The 15,398-nt window shown below is 60.5% G+C and overlaps 1 protein-coding gene across 3 annotated transcripts; it reads left to right on the top strand.

Moving 5' to 3' along the window:
* The first annotated feature begins 258 nt into the window (after positions 1-258).
* MST1R (macrophage stimulating 1 receptor) lies at positions 259-13,104 on the top strand. 3 transcript variants are annotated; one of them, XM_037049682.1, is made up of 20 exons: positions 259-1,749; positions 4,759-4,947; positions 5,028-5,156; positions 5,318-5,488; positions 5,785-5,945; positions 6,300-6,465; positions 6,573-6,709; positions 7,121-7,282; positions 7,375-7,468; positions 7,636-7,848; positions 7,949-8,095; positions 8,175-8,337; positions 8,506-8,607; positions 8,687-8,893; positions 9,254-9,334; positions 9,484-9,665; positions 9,760-9,869; positions 10,135-10,300; positions 10,692-10,828; positions 12,535-13,104. In XM_037049682.1, the coding sequence occupies exons 1-20, from the start codon at positions 511-513 to the stop codon at positions 12,788-12,790; spliced, it is 4,212 nt and encodes a 1,403-aa protein (XP_036905577.1). In that variant the 5' UTR covers positions 259-510; the 3' UTR covers positions 12,791-13,104. The 3 variants fall into 3 exon arrangements, with proteins under 3 accessions (XP_036905577.1, XP_036905580.1, XP_036905579.1); XM_037049685.1 differs by having other exon boundaries at positions 8,690-8,893; XM_037049684.1 differs by having other exon boundaries at positions 7,639-7,848.
* Positions 13,105-15,398: the final 2,294 nt, after the last annotated feature.

Consider the following 15,398-nt stretch of genomic DNA (forward strand, 5'->3'; position numbering starts at 1 on the left):
CCCCGCCTCACCTCGGCCCATTGCGTTGTGGGGGCCTGGATGGGACGGTTCAGGCCTACCTGCTTCTCTCCAGGCCATTCCAAGCATACTCAGCTCCAGTCCACTGAGAGAAAGACGCTCAAGGAGGAGGAGTAGGACATCCCAGAGTCTGGAGGTCAGGCGGGGCCAAGCCGTCAACAGGCCCCTCCCACCGCCCCGCCCCAAACCCTGGCCCCGCCCGTCCCCGTCTTGTCCCTCGACTTTGCTCTGAGAGACGGCTGGGAGCGGCAGCACGCACTGCGAGCAGGTGAGTCGGCCTCTCCCGTTCCTGCCGGCTGTGTGTGTCCGTCTGCGCCAGGTGCTCAGACCCGAGGGCCGGGGAGGAGAGGGGAGCATCACAGGAGCTCCAGGCGGGGCTCTGCTGCCCAGGGCTCTCAAGACCCGCGCTGGACGCTGGTCCCAGCCCTCGAGTCTGCTCCCAGCCAGGCCTTTGGCCTGAGGGAATCCCCGTGGGGCCCCAGCTGGGCCTCCATGGAGCTCCTGCCGCCGCACTTGCAGCCCTCCCTGTTGTGGCTGCTCTTGCTGCTGCCGCCGGCGGTGCCCGAGGCTGGCAGGTCCTGGCAGTGCCCGAGCATCCCCTACTCTGCCTCCCGTGACTTTGACGTGAAGTACACGGTGCCCAGCTTCTCTGCTGGCGGAACGGTACAGGCCCTGGCGACCTATGATGGGGGCGAGGATGGAAGTGCGGTGTTCGTGGCCACGCGCAATCGCTTGTACATGCTTGGGCCGGACCTGCAGTTCCTTGAGAGCCTGGCCACAGGACCTGCTGGGGACCCTGACTGCCAAACGTGTGCAGCCTGCGGCCCGGGCCCCCACGGCCCTCCGGGGAACACAGACACAAAGGTGCTGGTGCTGGAGCCGGGACTGCCGGCCCTGATCAGCTGTGGCTCAAGCCTGCACGGCCGCTGCTTCCAGCATGAGCTCGAGTTCAACGGGACCACCCTGCGCTTGGTACCGCCAGCCTGCCTCTTCTCCCCCCGCCACAACCGGCCCGAAGACTGCCCCGACTGCGTGGCCAGCCCTCTGGGCACCCTCGTGACCGTGGTGGAGCAGGGCCACGCTGCTTACTTCTATGTGGCATCTTCTCTGGACGCGGATGTGGCCGCGAGCTTCAGCCCACGCTCAGTGTCCATCCGGCGCCTCAAGGCGGACGCATCAGGATTCGCACCAGACTTTGAGGCACTATCGGTGCTGCCCCGGCACCTCCCTTCCTACCACATTGAATACGTGTACAGCTTCCATGCGGGAGCCTTCGTCTATTTCCTGACTGTGCAGCCGGCTAGCTTGGCTGCCACTCCCGGTGCCTTGCACACGCGCCTGGCCCGGCTCAGCGCGGTGGACACCGATGTGGGCAACTACCGTGAGCTGGTTCTTGATTGCCATTTTGAGCCTAAACGCCGGCGACGTGGGGCTTCTGGGGTCGGGCAGCCGTATCCAGTACTGCGGGCAGCACACACAGCTCCCGTGGGCAGCCTACTGGCCGCTGAGCTGAGTGTAGCCGAGGGCCAGGAAGTGCTCTTTGGGGTCTTCGTGGCCAGCAGAGACAGCAGCCCGGGTGGCGGTCCCAAATCTGTCGTCTGTGCCTTCCCCGTCGATCTGGTGAACAAACTCATCGAGGTCGGCGAGGAGCGCTGCTGTGAGCCGCCCATTCACCTGGGCCTCCGGAGGGACCTCGACTTCTTCCAGGCCCCCAGTTTGTGCCCCAACCCGGTAAGCTGGAAAAGGGAACCTCGTCTGTGAGCAGTGTGCATGAGGCTGAATCCAGGCTGCTTTCCTCCCACCGCAGAGCTTCTGGGAGCTGGGGAGCCCAGGAGGGGGGGGGGGGCAAGAGAGGTTTTCTCTCCCACCCAGTTCTTTAGCGCCGCTGGGGTTGGGGGGCGGGGGTCAGCCAACCAAGGCCGCAGGGGGCGCTCATCTCCCAGCCAGGCCAGCCCGGGTTGCTACCCCATTTTGCTCTCTCACCCTCAGACCTGTCATGACCTCTGATTTTTTAGGCAGTTTCCCCGGTTATGTGAGAACTGGATTGCGTCATAACTGTCTCTCCGCCAGGCACACCACCAAACTCCTGGAATGGAGACATCCGCCACTATCTGCCCACTGCACACACCCTCAGGGCAGACATGGGAGAACAACCCCCCACGCCTGCAGATGCTCAGAGATTCACGCAGACTCACAGCTGCTTACGAACACAGTTCCTTTTTTTTTCAAATTTAATCTTTATTGTATTTTTTCCCCCAGTACCATTTAATCCCCTTATACCTCCCTCCCCTCAGACAGTTTCATTTTCTCTATGGGGACACTTGTTTTGCCCTGCTGCCCAAAGAGGAGGAGGCAGGAGTTGTGGAGAACACTCCCGTCCCGTTCTGGGGAGCTTCCTGGGCGGGGAGGGGTGGGGGCTGGCCAGGGAGTTTTCACAGGTTGGGTTTTATGGACCCACTCATCCCTGACTAGTCATTCTCTGTGGGGCAGTTGAGGAGGCCCCGGGACATGGTGGGAAGGTGGCTTGGTTCTAGTAGATTCCAGGGGGCTCACCCCGATGTTGTGCAAACAACTGTAAACATCTGAGAATGAGTAAAGCCCGGTTGGAACTGATTCACCACACGGGAGTCCCAGACTTTTTTCCGCACTAGTTGGGGCCCTGCCCGAGTCTCCCTTCTCACCCTAGGCAGGAGATCTCCCAGCCCATGCTGAACTGGGGGCTCCTTCTTTAGGCCCTACCCCGGTTCTCCCAGGCCATGGTGTCAGAAAGCTGGAGAAGAGACAAACAGGACATTCCTTAAAATGCTGTGGACAAAACCAAAACTGATTTTGTGAAGCCACTGAAACAGTCTTACCTTAGATTACAAGAAATTAAACCAAGGAATGGTTTAATTCCACTCAACCAAGGAAATGGGATGAGTGGCACTGGAGGGGTGGTCTTTCAGCGAGCTGACCCACAGGCACTGCTCCAGAATCTTTGGCTGTCCTGTGGCCGTAGCCCTGCTGTGATGTCTGCTATCAATTCCTTTCCAGCTCTTGTGGATAGCTCAGAGGTGGGAGAAGTTATATGCATGAGGTTGGGGGAGCCTTCAGCCTCCCTCCCTCAGTTGAGGCCATCTAAGTTGAGAAGGCCCTAGGGCTGGGACTCCCTTGTCTGGGCCTGGCAGCCCTGCCTGCCCTCTTCTTCTTCCTTCTGGGGAGTCAGAACCTCTCCCCAACTTGGCTAGTGGTCAGTGGGTCAATAGACACCAAGCAAGACTTGGTGGTGCCAGGCTGTAGGAAGACTAATCTCCAGCCCCGCCCACAGGTCGGCCCAGCCCCTGGGAGGTGTGTGAGCCAGCTTGTACTGTGCTTGCCCAGGGGCCAGGCACGCACCCTCCAGGGCTGTGTGCCTATTGCGGCTGGCCTCAGGAAGCCCGAGCGGCGCAGAGCTGCTCCCCGCTGTCTGTGGGTCCCGGTGGAGTTTGAGTCTGGCTGGGGCAATTGTCCTCCTCTGTGGGACATTGATCACTACAGTGTTTTCAGGAGCCACGGCCCTCGACAACCCTGGGAGGCCAGAGCCAGGACTCTGGAACCCAGGGCAAGCAGGCAAGGGCGTGACCCAGACTGGAGTAGGGCCTCTTCCGCCCCTCAGCCCCACCTGTCCCTGAGTCATGCTGAAAACACCTGGCTGGCTTCCGCCTAGGAATGGGCCCCTTTCCTTCCTCAAGTGAGGACAGAGTCCCAGTCCCCGCCTACCCAGGCCACAGACCCAGAGTGTGTGGGGTTTGGGGCCCAGCTCTGTACCTGCTCTTACCCCCGGGCTCCTGATTCGTGCTGGGGTCTGATGATGGGGTCACGCAGACCTGGTCTGATGCCGGCCTCCGGGGCCGCAGCCCTGAGCACCGCCTTTGGAGCTGGAGGGGGGTCCTAAGCAGCTAGGACTACTGAGCCCTGCCAGCTTTGCACCCAGCTCCACCTGATACCTTGCATTCACACTCTGGCTTCCTGATTTCCAGAAGCTTCCATAGCCCTTCTCTGGAGCATTGAGTGCAGCCCCCAAACACCCTCCTATTAAGAGCAAGGGAGAGATTAGCATCTCCTAACCCCTGGGGCCTAGCTTGGCACCCAGGCCTTCGGACCTCGGTTTGTCCATTTGTATCCTGTAGGAGGCACTGGTGGCCACTGGAGGTGCAGGAAGACCTCTGGAGTCTCAAGGAGAAGGACCCTGTTACCAACCCTGTACTGATAAATTAATCTTAGAGTTCAGGCCCCTTGTGCTGGTGGAGAAACTGAAGCCCTGAGAGGGAACAATGTTTGCTGAAGTGCAGAGCAGAACCAGCAGGGGGCAGGAGAGGATTCTAGTCAAGAGCTCATGCAGCAGAGCTGGCTCCCCTCCAGGAGGGGCTTTGCAGCCTTTGACAAGTGACCAAACCTCTCTGAGCCTCTTTCCTTATCTGTAAAATGGGGGTGGTGAGTGGTTGTGGCGACAGAATGGGGTTGGGTCTGTAAGGCTCAGTTAGTAGCTCATCATCAGAGTGGACGTGGTGGGGTAGGGCGAGGTGAAGGGGGAGCTGGCCTTCCAGTCAGGGCCTACTCTAGCCCTGCATCCTCCGAGAGCCCAGTCGTGGGGTGGGGGGGGGATCCAGGAGCCAGCCGGCCTGGTGAGGGGTGGGAGTTCAGGCTGCTGCGGTCGCTGACAGAGGTGCCGAGGGGTCACTGTGAGGGATGAGTCCTGACCCTTTCCCTGGTTTTCCCCAGCCTGGCCTGGCATCCCTCAGTCCCAACACCAGCTGCTACCACTTCCCTCTGCGGGTCAGCAGCAGCCTCTTACGTGTGGACCTGTTCAACGGGCTGTTAGGGCCTGTGCAGGTCACTGCGCTGTACGTGACGCGCCTCGACAATGTCACAGTGGCCCACATGGGTACGACTGATGGGCGCATCCTGCAGGTAGGTCCCTCGTCTCCACAGTCCTTTGTCCCTGGGTCCCTGTCCCCATCCCCATTTTGCTCACAGTTCACCTGTCCCAGGTGGAGCTGGCCAGGTCTCTCAACTACCTGCTGTATGTGTCCAACTTCTCACTGAGTAACAATAAGCAGCCTGTGCAGCGGAATGTCAGTCGCCTTGGGAACCACCTGTTCTTTGCTTCTGGGGACCAGGTAAGGTGCACAGGGGCAGGGCCTGGGGCCATCTGACCCTGGGAGGCATTGGCACATAGGTCTTACCACCCTGATCTAGAATGGCACCAGGGTGGGGTCTATGGGGCCCAGGACCCCAGCCCTCTCCAGCCATCCCTGAGAAGTCCTTCTGCCATTCCAAGGTCTTCCAGGTACCTGTCCAGGGCCCAGGCTGCCGCCACTTCCTCACCTGTGGGCGTTGCCTGCGGGCGCAGCATTTCATGGGCTGTGGCTGGTGTGGGGGCGTCTGTCGTCGGCAGAAGGAATGTTCTGCCTCCTGGCAACAGGACCATTGTGCCCCTGAACTTACTGAGGTATGGCTTCCCTGGCTGGGCACAGGTGAGGGCGACACAGACTGGGCCTGGGGTGGGGAACAGCAGGTGTTGGCCATGATCCTCCTCAGGCCTGCGATGTCCTCAAGGACGGCATCCTTGGCAGAGGAGATGGCCCATGCAAAGTTTTGGAGGCAGAAAAGTGCTTGAGTGAGGACTAGCAAATGGCTTAGAATGAATGGGAGTGTGGGGCAGGCAAGGGGGGTGGCAGAGAAGTTTGGGGGAAGCAGACAGGGCTGGGAGTCCTGGCCCACAAAGGCCATCTGCTCCCTCTCTAGTTCTATCCTCACAGTGGACCCCTAAGGGGCAGCACGAGGCTGACCTTGTGTGGCTCCAACTTCTACCTGCACTTTGGCGGTCCGGTGCCTGAGGGCACCCATCAGGTCACCGTGGGCCAAAGTCCCTGCCGACTGTTGCCCAAGCACAGCTCAAACTTCAGGTACAACTGTTCCCTGCCCTTCCCATCCCTGATGGGGGCAACCAAGCCGTTCCTTGCCCGTGAGACTATCCTCTGCTTATTGGGGGCAAGGGGGCATGAGGCTGGCTGCAGTGGCTCTGGCTGCTTCGTGTATGCAGCCATGTCTCTGTCCCTTCTTGAGCCTGCGTATGCCTTACCTGTCCCTTGAGTCATGGACTGGGCAAGGCTAGCCACTGCCCTGCCAGATCCTGCCTGCCCTGGAGGCTGCCCAGGAGAGAGGCCACCTTCAGGCTCAGAGGAGACCTATGATTTGCGGTGGGCATGCAACTAGGCCTGTGTGACCCCTGGCTGACCTTGAGTTCCCGGGTGCTCTAGCCCAATGTCCCGGAAGGGCTTCATAGAAGAGCTTGAGTGTGAGCTGGAACCCTTGGGCACACAGTCAGCTGGGCCTGTCAACATTAGCCTCACTGTCACCAACATGCCACCGGGCAAGTACTTCCGGATAGAAGGCACCTCCATGCTGCAAGGCTTCTCTTTCGTGGTGAGACCACCTTGCCTTGTCTGTGCCCTTGGCCAGTGGGTGATGTGGGGAGGGAAGGGCTTGGAGTGGAGGGTGTCCTACACTAAGCTACCTCCATACCCTCTCAGGAGCCTGTGCTGAAAGAAGTACAGCCCCTCTTTGGCCCACGGGCAGGGGGCACCCGCCTCACCCTTAAAGGCCAGGGCCTGTCCACAGGCACGAGCCGGGCTGTGCTGGTCAACGGGACTGAGTGTCTTCTGGAATGGTAAGTGCTGGCTGGCAAGGGGATGGGAGGTCAAAGGGCTCCACCAGGGAGCCCTCACCAGGTAGGACTTGGATCGCTGTCAGAGCAGAGGGAGAAGGGCTCAGTCACGTGGTCAGGTCCCGGAAGAAGGGTCTCTCGTTGCCTGTAGTCCTTCTTGCCTGGTGTGGGACTGGCAAGAGAGACAACCACAATCCATTGCCTTCCTTCAGCCAACGATGTGGGGAATCTATGCCCTCCCTGCCTTCTTGGGGGTCTCCCTGGACCCAGCCTGTATAAGACACAGACCTGTGGAGTATGGGCGGTGGGGAGATGACCAACAGAGGAACTGGGAGAGATTGGCAGACCCCTGGAGGAAGTGGGCCTAAGTGTCACCTGGGTCGTGACCCTGAACCTCGTCTCTCTGTTCTATAGGGTCAGCGAGGGGCAGCTTTTATGTACCACGCCGCCCAGTCCTGCTTCGGCGAGCGTTCCCATTCGCCTGCAGGTGGGGGGTGCCGAGGTGCCTGGCTCCTGGACCTTTGACTACCGGGAAGACCCCATCGTGCTGGGCATCAGCCCCGACTGTGGCTACGCGTGCGTGCTACCTCTCCCCACCCTGTTCTGCTAGGAATGAGGGAGCCACCCTAGAGAGCACCCTAAGCCCACCCCCCTGCTCTCCTTCACAGAGGCTCCCACGTCACCATCCGTGGCCAGCACCTGACGTCAGTGTGGAGCCTAGCACTGTCATTCCATGATGGGCTTAAGGCGGTGGAGAACAGGGTGAGTGGGCCCTGGTAGCCGCCGGGTGGACACTGACTGGGAGGGAGGGGGGCCGGGCCAGTCCCCTATGTTCCTGCCCCACCCCGTGCTGGGTAGAGGAGACGGGGGGGTGGTGGGGGGGTGGGGGGGTGGGAGGTGCTTGGCTAACTACTCTTGATGGGCCCCAGCAGTGTGAGGGGCAGCTGCCGGAGAAGCATCGGTGCCGCCTGCCCGAATACGTGGTCCGAGGCCCCCAGGGGTGGGTGACAGGGAACCTGAGTGCCTGGGGGGATGGAGCTGCTGGCTTCACACTGCCTGGCTTTCGCTTCCTGCCCCCACCCCACCCGCCCAGCACTGACCTGGCCCCACTGAAGCCTGAGGAGCATGCCATTAAGTTGGAGGTAAGTGTGGGGATGGAGGGCGGGTGCAGTGAAAGGTTAGAGCTGAAGCCTGCCCAGGGGTGATGGGGACACCGGCCAGCCCTCATGACTGTCTCTGCAGTACATTGGGCTAGGAGCTGTGGCTGACTGTGTGGACGTGAACGTGACCGTGGGTGGTAAGAGCTGCCAGCATGAGCTCCGAGGGGATGTGGTCATTTGTCCCCTGCCCCCCTCTCTGCCACTGGACAAGGACGGCACCCCACTGCAGGTAAGCAGCTTGACTGGCTCTTCACAGGAGACATGGGTGGGGGTCCGCAGGCTGGCCCTGAGCTGCCACCTGCCCCCAGGTCTGCGTGGATGGTGAATGTCACATCCTGGGCAGAGTGGTGCGGCCAAGCTCAGAAGGCATCCCACGGAGAACAGTCCTCGGTGTCCTGCTGGCCCTGGCCCTGCTTGTGGTTGTGTTGGCCGCTGCACTTGTCTTCAGCTACCGGCGGAGGAAGCGGCTAGGTGAGGTCTCCACGCCCATCCTGACTTGGCCTCTGTCCCCAAACAGTGGTGTCCCCAAGTCCCTGTATCCTCTTTCTGCCCAGGCCTTGGGGGTTGGCCCACACTTTCGGGGTAGTAGTCAGCCTCTAGGAGCTTAGAGAGGTCGTCTACCGGGCCTTCTTCCCATAGTCCTTCCTCCAAACCTGCACTGCCCAGCATCCTCGGACCAAATCACCAGTGCCACACCTCTGCCCCTGCTCCAGTCTGGCTCCTGTCACCAATACAGCCCTGGTGAGACAAAGGCACTTGAAGCTGAGGCCGCCACACCCTCTGCTCAGTCAACAAGTCACTCACTCTCTCCCCTCTGCAGCAGCTCCTTTCGTGGGTAGTCTGGATTCCACCACCCGGGTCCACGGCGAGTCCTTCTCAGACCGCGGGGATGGGTCCCATGTCCCACTGCTTCAGACAAAGTCCATCCAGCTTGGGGATCTGGACTCTGCACTCCTGGCTGAGGTCAAGGATGTGCTGATTCCCCACGAGCGGGTGGTCACCCACAGTGACCGAGTCATTGGCAAAGGTGAGGAGACCAGGCCAGGTGGGGCTGAGGCAGAGATGGGGTCCCGAGATGACATGGGCTCACAGGACAGCTAGGCAGGACTGTCACCAACCTCCTACTCTGGCCTTCTCACCAACTTCTGTGACGTTGGGCGTCCCCAGCAGCCTCCAACCGCTCAGAAAGTGGGGATTTGTTCTGTCTTCCACGGGCTTGGGTGCAGACCAGGCAGGCCCGGGAGGCTGCAGCCTCTGCCGTCACACAGCTCCTGATTGTTTCCAACGTTGGATCGGCCATTCAGTGCCCCGGGGGTCTGGTTGTCAAAGTAGGGGGTGTGGTCCGGTGCTGGGCTCTGGGGCCCCCCTCACCATCTCCCCTTGCCAGGCCACTTTGGGGTTGTCTACCACGGAGAATACACAGACGAGGCCCAGGCTCGAATTCACTGTGCAGTCAAGTCACTGAGTCGTGAGTGGGGCGGAAGGCTGGGCGGGTCCTCATCCCCGCTGGCTACCATTGCGCTGAGTGACCTCGAGCGGGAGGGCCGTCTTCTCCATTGCCCCCCCGACCCTTGTGAAGGGCCCCCCACCGTGGGCCTGACTTGCGCTGCTCCGCAGGCATCACAGAGCTGCAGGAGGTGGAGGCCTTCCTGCGCGAGGGGCTGCTCATGCGTGGTCTGCACCACCCGAATGTGCTGGCCCTCGTTGGAATTGTGCTGCCGCCCGAAGGGCTGCCCTGTGTGCTGCTGCCCTACATGCGCCACGGGGACCTGCTCCGGTTCATCCGCTCGCCCCAGCGGGTCAGTGCTCAGCGGGCCCTGGGTCGGGAGGCTCGGGCAGCCTTCGCCAGTGGAGCTGCCCTGCTTTCGCCTGCTGACCCACCTGTGCCCCCAGAACCCCACCGTGAAGGACCTCATCGGCTTCGGCCTGCAAGTAGCCCGTGGCATGGAGTACCTGGCGGAGCAGAAGTTTGTACACAGGGACCTGGCTGCTCGGAACTGCATGTGAGGGGCCAGGGCAGTTGGGGTGAAAGGAGGGGGCAGGGTGCCAGTGTCTATAGCTGCCCTGAAGGCACCTCAGGGGAGATTCCCCGCTCCAGCCCTGGCCGCACAGCCCTGGCCGTGTCCTCTTCTCTCTGGCCTTAGTTTTCTTGCCTGCCCAGGTCAGGCTTACCGGGGACTCCATGGCTCTGAAACCCTGTCAAGACCTGGGACAGGTGGATTCAGGGCCTGTTGGGGGCCAGTCCTGAGTGTGATTCCCCTCTCCCAGGCTGGATGAGTCTTTCACAGTCAAGGTGGCTGACTTTGGCTTGGCCCGAGGTGTCCTGGACAAGGAATACTACAGTGTCCAACAGCACCGTCATGCTCGCCTGCCTGTCAAATGGATGGCCCTGGAGAGTCTGCAGACCTACAGGTTCACCAGCAAGTCTGACGTGGTGAGGCCCCACTGCCCCGGCGTCCACATGGCCTCGTGTCCTGGGAGAACACTTGGCCTTGCCCCTCTAACTCTGCATGAGGAGCCACGCCCAGGGACTCTCCAAACTGGTCAGCCGCCACCGCCCAATCACCCACCTCTTGGGCAGGAGGAGGCTATGAACTCACTGGCTCCTCAACATGGCAGGCCCTGCCCAGCCCCAACTCCAGACCGGTTCAGGTGGTGGGAGGAGGGCTAGGGAAGATGCTTGTGAGGTGTTGAGGAACAGGCTGTGATTGGGGGCAGAGCCCCCACTTCCAGCAAGAGGGGTCTGGGAGGTAGAAGACCTGGGAGGCCCACCTGCCCCAAGTTCGGGGTGACGATCGAGCTCCTTCCCCCTGCCCCTCCCCCAGTGGTCATTTGGCGTGCTGCTGTGGGAGCTGCTGACACGAGGGGCCCCCCCGTACCCTCACGTCGACCCTTTCGACCTCCCTCACTTCCTGGCCCAGGGCCGTCGCCTGCCCCAGCCAGAGTATTGCCCCAATTCTCTGTGAGTATGTACAGGTGCCGGTGGGGAGGAAGCTGGACCCCAGAGATGAGGGGTGGGTGGGAGACCAAGTTCTTGCCTCGCTTTCTGACTGATCCTTTGGTTGACCTGGAAAGGGACCCTCTCTGGGCCTTAGTTTCCTCATCTGTGGATTGGTTTTGCCCCTATTCAGGGCTGGGTGCTGGGAGGATGTGATGGTCACCATGGTAACAGCATTCCCATCTCAGAGTCTGGGTTGAGGCCAGTGATTTGATTTCTCAGCAGTCCTCTCCCCCTCCCCTGCCAAGGGGGGCTGTTTTCCATCTTTTCCACTCACTTAATCTCAAGGAAAGCTTCCATTAGCTCCCACACTAGCCCCCTCCACATCTCCAGATCAGATGTTTTTTTCACGGGATCTAGTTTCAGATTTCCCATTCTTGGAGGCATGGCGACAGCTGTGTTGTCCTTGCTGCCTGTAGGGTGGGCTTGGTGCCGCAGTTCATCTTCTTAAGCAGTGAGTGCCTTAGCAGTACCCAGGTCTCTGTGGTTAGGACAGAAGAGCCAGGTCACGGGTCCTGTCTCCTGCTGCGCTCCAGGGGGAATGTGTAACCCTCCGGCGCAGCCCCGCCTGCCCCGAGTCTGCTCACTGTTATTCACGATGCTGATGCATCTGGTTTGCAGGGAGGGAAGTTAACCTCACTGCCTACCTGCCTCCAGGCAAGGCTTCTGAAACAGTCTCTGAGGCGGAGAGTGTCCTGGGTGGGGGGTTTTATTGGGAGGCAGGACTGGGCAGGCAGAGAAGCTGGGCCATGCGGCCGATGCAACAGAGGCCACAGCCCACCCCACAGGGGCCGCTGGAGGTGATGGCCCTTTGCAGTTTTATGGAACTAAGATCGAGGGGCCTGGTCTTTGTCCCAGATGTTAAGCAGGCACTGGTCACAGCTGTCCTGGAAGCGACTGTGAGCTTGGGAGAGGCAGTTCTTTTCTGCCTGGGGCAGGTCTAGAAAGGATCTCACCTGGAGCTAAGCGGTCAGTGGGGTGGTGGTGGGGGAATGAGAGGGATCTGGGTTGGGGAGCACCCCACTGTCCCGGGGTAAGTCCCATCACCTCTCTGGGCCCCAGTTTCCTCATCTGAATAGTTGGGATGGTAACAGGACCGACCTCAGAGCGCCTGAGAATTATGCGAGGTATTGTTTGTAGGGGACTTAAAGGATCACTGAAGGCAGGGGTGACATTCCCAAGATAAAGGGGCGACTATGAGGTGCCACCAGGCAAACCAGAGAAACCCTGCTTGGGAATGAGGGCGCAAGTGACACTGCCTCACGTGTCCTTGTCTCCAGGCTTTTCGTCCCCGAGTCTCTGGACCTGGGTGTGTTCCCTACAAGGTGTGTGGTGACGGCCGTGAGAGCTTATGGGCTGGGCCCTTCACCGGCCTCCTGTCAGCTTGTGCCCCAGTGGCTGCGGGGTCAGAGGAGGGTCCAGAGGTGCAGGGCAGTTAAGGAGCTTGCCCCTAATCAGCCCAAGGCACGAGGGCCCAGGGCCCAGGCTCTTATCCCCTGAGGTACTTGGACCTTCGCCAGGGCGGGAAGGCAAGACTGGCGCGGCAATCACAACAAAGAGAAGAGCCGTCCCCCTGATGGGGGACAGCTAGGCATTAGGTCCCGGGGTTAACCGGGTGGGCAGCCCAGAACCTCTGGGTCTCTGCCGCTGACCTTCTCCTCCCGGCACAGGTACTCGGTGATGCTGTGCTGCTGGGCAGCCGACCCTGCAATGCGACCCGCCTTTGGAACGCTGGCAAGAGAAGTCGAGCAAGTGGCAGCGGCTCTGTGTGGGGACCACTATGTGCAGCTGGCCGTGGCCTACGTGAACCTGGGCCTTGATGCCCCCAAGGACGCAATTGTGCCCCCAGAACAGTCACTGTCCCCACCTGTGCACAGGAGCCCCAGGCAGCCTCGGCCCCTCTCAGAGCCACCAAGGCCCACGTGACCTCAGCCCTGGGCAGGCCCCAAGGGGCTGGACCTGCAGAGCTACTCCTGGGAGTTAACTTCTGGGCTACGCCACACCAGGGGGTGGCCCGACCTGCACTCTGCCCTGTCCCTTACCCTTACTTGCCAAGCTGTAGGAGGGGAACAAGGCACATTGACCCCTCACTCCACAGAGGGAGCCAGTGAGGGTGACCCTTGATGTAATGAATACTTATGGACCTGCCGTGTGCCTGGCCTGCTGGGCACAGGGACTCAGCCATGACCAGCCACCGGCCCATGAACCAGTAAATAAACAAGTGACTATTTAAACACAAATTGTGGTAAATGTTATGAAAATAGATCAGTGGCTTTAGGAGAATGGGGCACAGCATTGGATAGAAAGTTGAATACAGAGGTGAGGGAATCCCCCTGGAAGTGACATTTTTGCTGAGACCCTGTCAGGTGGGGGCTGTGCCAGCAACAGAGTTGGGAGAGAGACCCTGAGGCTAGAAAGGTTTGGGGTTAGAGAGAAGGCTGTAGGGAACAGGAAGGCAGGCAAGCCCCAGGCACAGGTTACAGGGCCCTGGGACTTTTGGACAGAACCAAGAGGGCGGCTGGGGATCCAGGACTGCAGCAGCCAGGGTGGCTTCTCCTATTGCCCAGTCTTCTGTCCCCTTCCCTGGGCTCTTGTCCCTCTCCAGGGCTCCCTGCTCTGCCTGCAGCTGCCACCCCACCATAGGCACACTGTCAGGGCAGGGACACTCCCTGCTGCCCCACCTGCAGGCATTGTCCCTGAAGCCTTGAGAGCTATGAGCCGGCAGCAAGGCCTTGGCACCACACTCTCCGGTAGCAGCTTTGAGGTGCTGACTACCCAGGCTATTCACACTCATCAAGGCCACTCCATACGAGCCTCTCGAAGGCCAGGCTCCACTGGACAGGGAGAACAGCTTCCTCCTCGTACTAGCCCTTGCCAGGCCCTCCATGCTGAGGGGGCAGCTGAGCCCAGGGCATAACGGTACATCATGGCGGTTCCGCTCTCTTGTTCAGGACCCCTGTAGTCCCCATCCTGCCAGTTTGGGGGACCCCAGTTCACCCTAAAGGGAGCATGTTCCCTTTCCTGTGGGTCCCCAGCTCTGCCCTGTCTCAGGGGACCCAGGTAAGGAGAGTGGGGGTCTCCTTGGAAACTGGAGCTGCCCAATGTTCTCCACCCGTACTGCTGTCCACTCGAACACCTTGGGCCGGTGGGAGGCCCAGCTGGGGGCCTAAGGACCCTGAGGACAGGTAGACAAAGCTTAAAAGGGGACTCTTCTGCTCAAGTGCCGGGGTACAGAGATTAGGGGCCCGTGAGCTGGAGAGGGGTAGAGGCAGATGTTCTGCCTGTTCATCATTGCACCTGTGCTACCCACTCTGTGCAGGTACGAGAGAGCTTGTCGCCTTCCTTTCCTGCTCAGCCAGAAACCCTGGGCTCTGAGGGGTGGGGGAAACCCCTGTGTTGCCCTTGAGGCTGGGAGAGAGGTAAGTGGACTGTCTCAGGGGACAGCCTCCCAGCCGTGGTCCCCATCTATACTAGTTGTAAAAGACTGTCTCAGTCCCTCTGACTTCCCATCCCTGTGCCCTTACCTTGTCCTGGGGATCGAGGGTCACCCAGGGCACCAAGCCTTGCGTGGGGAGAGAGGAGGAGGTCCCGGGGCTTCTCTGAAGCTGGACTGAGGCTTCTTACCCACTGAACCTCTGCAGCTCATGGACCACTGGCTCATGTGTTCATCACAGAGGGACTCAGAAGGACTCCCCACTGGCTGGGAGGGGGGCTTGGCAAGGAGAGAGGTCCCAGAAAAAGAAGATGGAAGGGAACTCTAAGGGGTGTCAGGTTTCCAGGGTCAGCTACTCAGGGAGGGACCCCAGTGAGGCCAGTGCTTGGGCTCCTGGTCCGTGGCACAGCTGTACCCCGCCCCCTGGGTGCTGCTGTCCTCCAAGTCCCCCTGGAGTGTGAGGAGCTGAAGCTGCGCCAGGGTTTTAAATTCCTGCCTGTACCACCAGGGAGGTGTTTCTCGGCCCCCAGATCAGCCGGGAGACTCTGAGTGACTTCCAGGGCTCTTGGAGGCTGGGCTGTCTTCCCACTGGGTGGCCCATGCAAGGGGAAGCTTGCCAGTGGCCATGGTGGGTGGCATGGCTGTCTCCCAGGGCCTTGGGAGACTGCCAGGAGCAGTGGAGAGCACCCCTAGAGCTCCCCTTCCGGCACAGTGGGGCCCTCTGAGCCTCAGTCTTTGGGGGTTTGTTCCAGTGGGTATTTTGCAGAGATGCCAGAGAGCCTCTGGCTGGTATGGCCCCCTGGTAGGCTCTTCATGTTTAAGGATGGTGACCTGGAGCATGGCCTGCAGAGACTTGGTTCTCTCTTGGCAGGAGTCCTTGGCCCAAAGGTAGGCTCCAGCGGGTGGCAGAGCCTGCCTGACCCCGCTCAGCCTGGAGGTGTGGCACCTGAATCCCAGCCAACCCCTGCTGACGCCCTCGGACACTCTCAGAAATGAATGTTTCTCCAGAACCCCTGTCCCTGTCCATTTATCCCACACAGACCCACAGCCCCAGCCTCTATGTGGAAGAGCGGCCTCTGCGCCTGCCTCTCTACTCATTCA

The sequence above is a fragment of the Sturnira hondurensis genome, unplaced genomic scaffold, assembly GCF_014824575.4.
Source record: "Sturnira hondurensis isolate 20B ecotype Veracruz unplaced genomic scaffold, ASM1482457v3 Scaffold0006496, whole genome shotgun sequence".
Classification (NCBI taxonomy): domain Eukaryota; kingdom Metazoa; phylum Chordata; class Mammalia; order Chiroptera; family Phyllostomidae; genus Sturnira; species Sturnira hondurensis.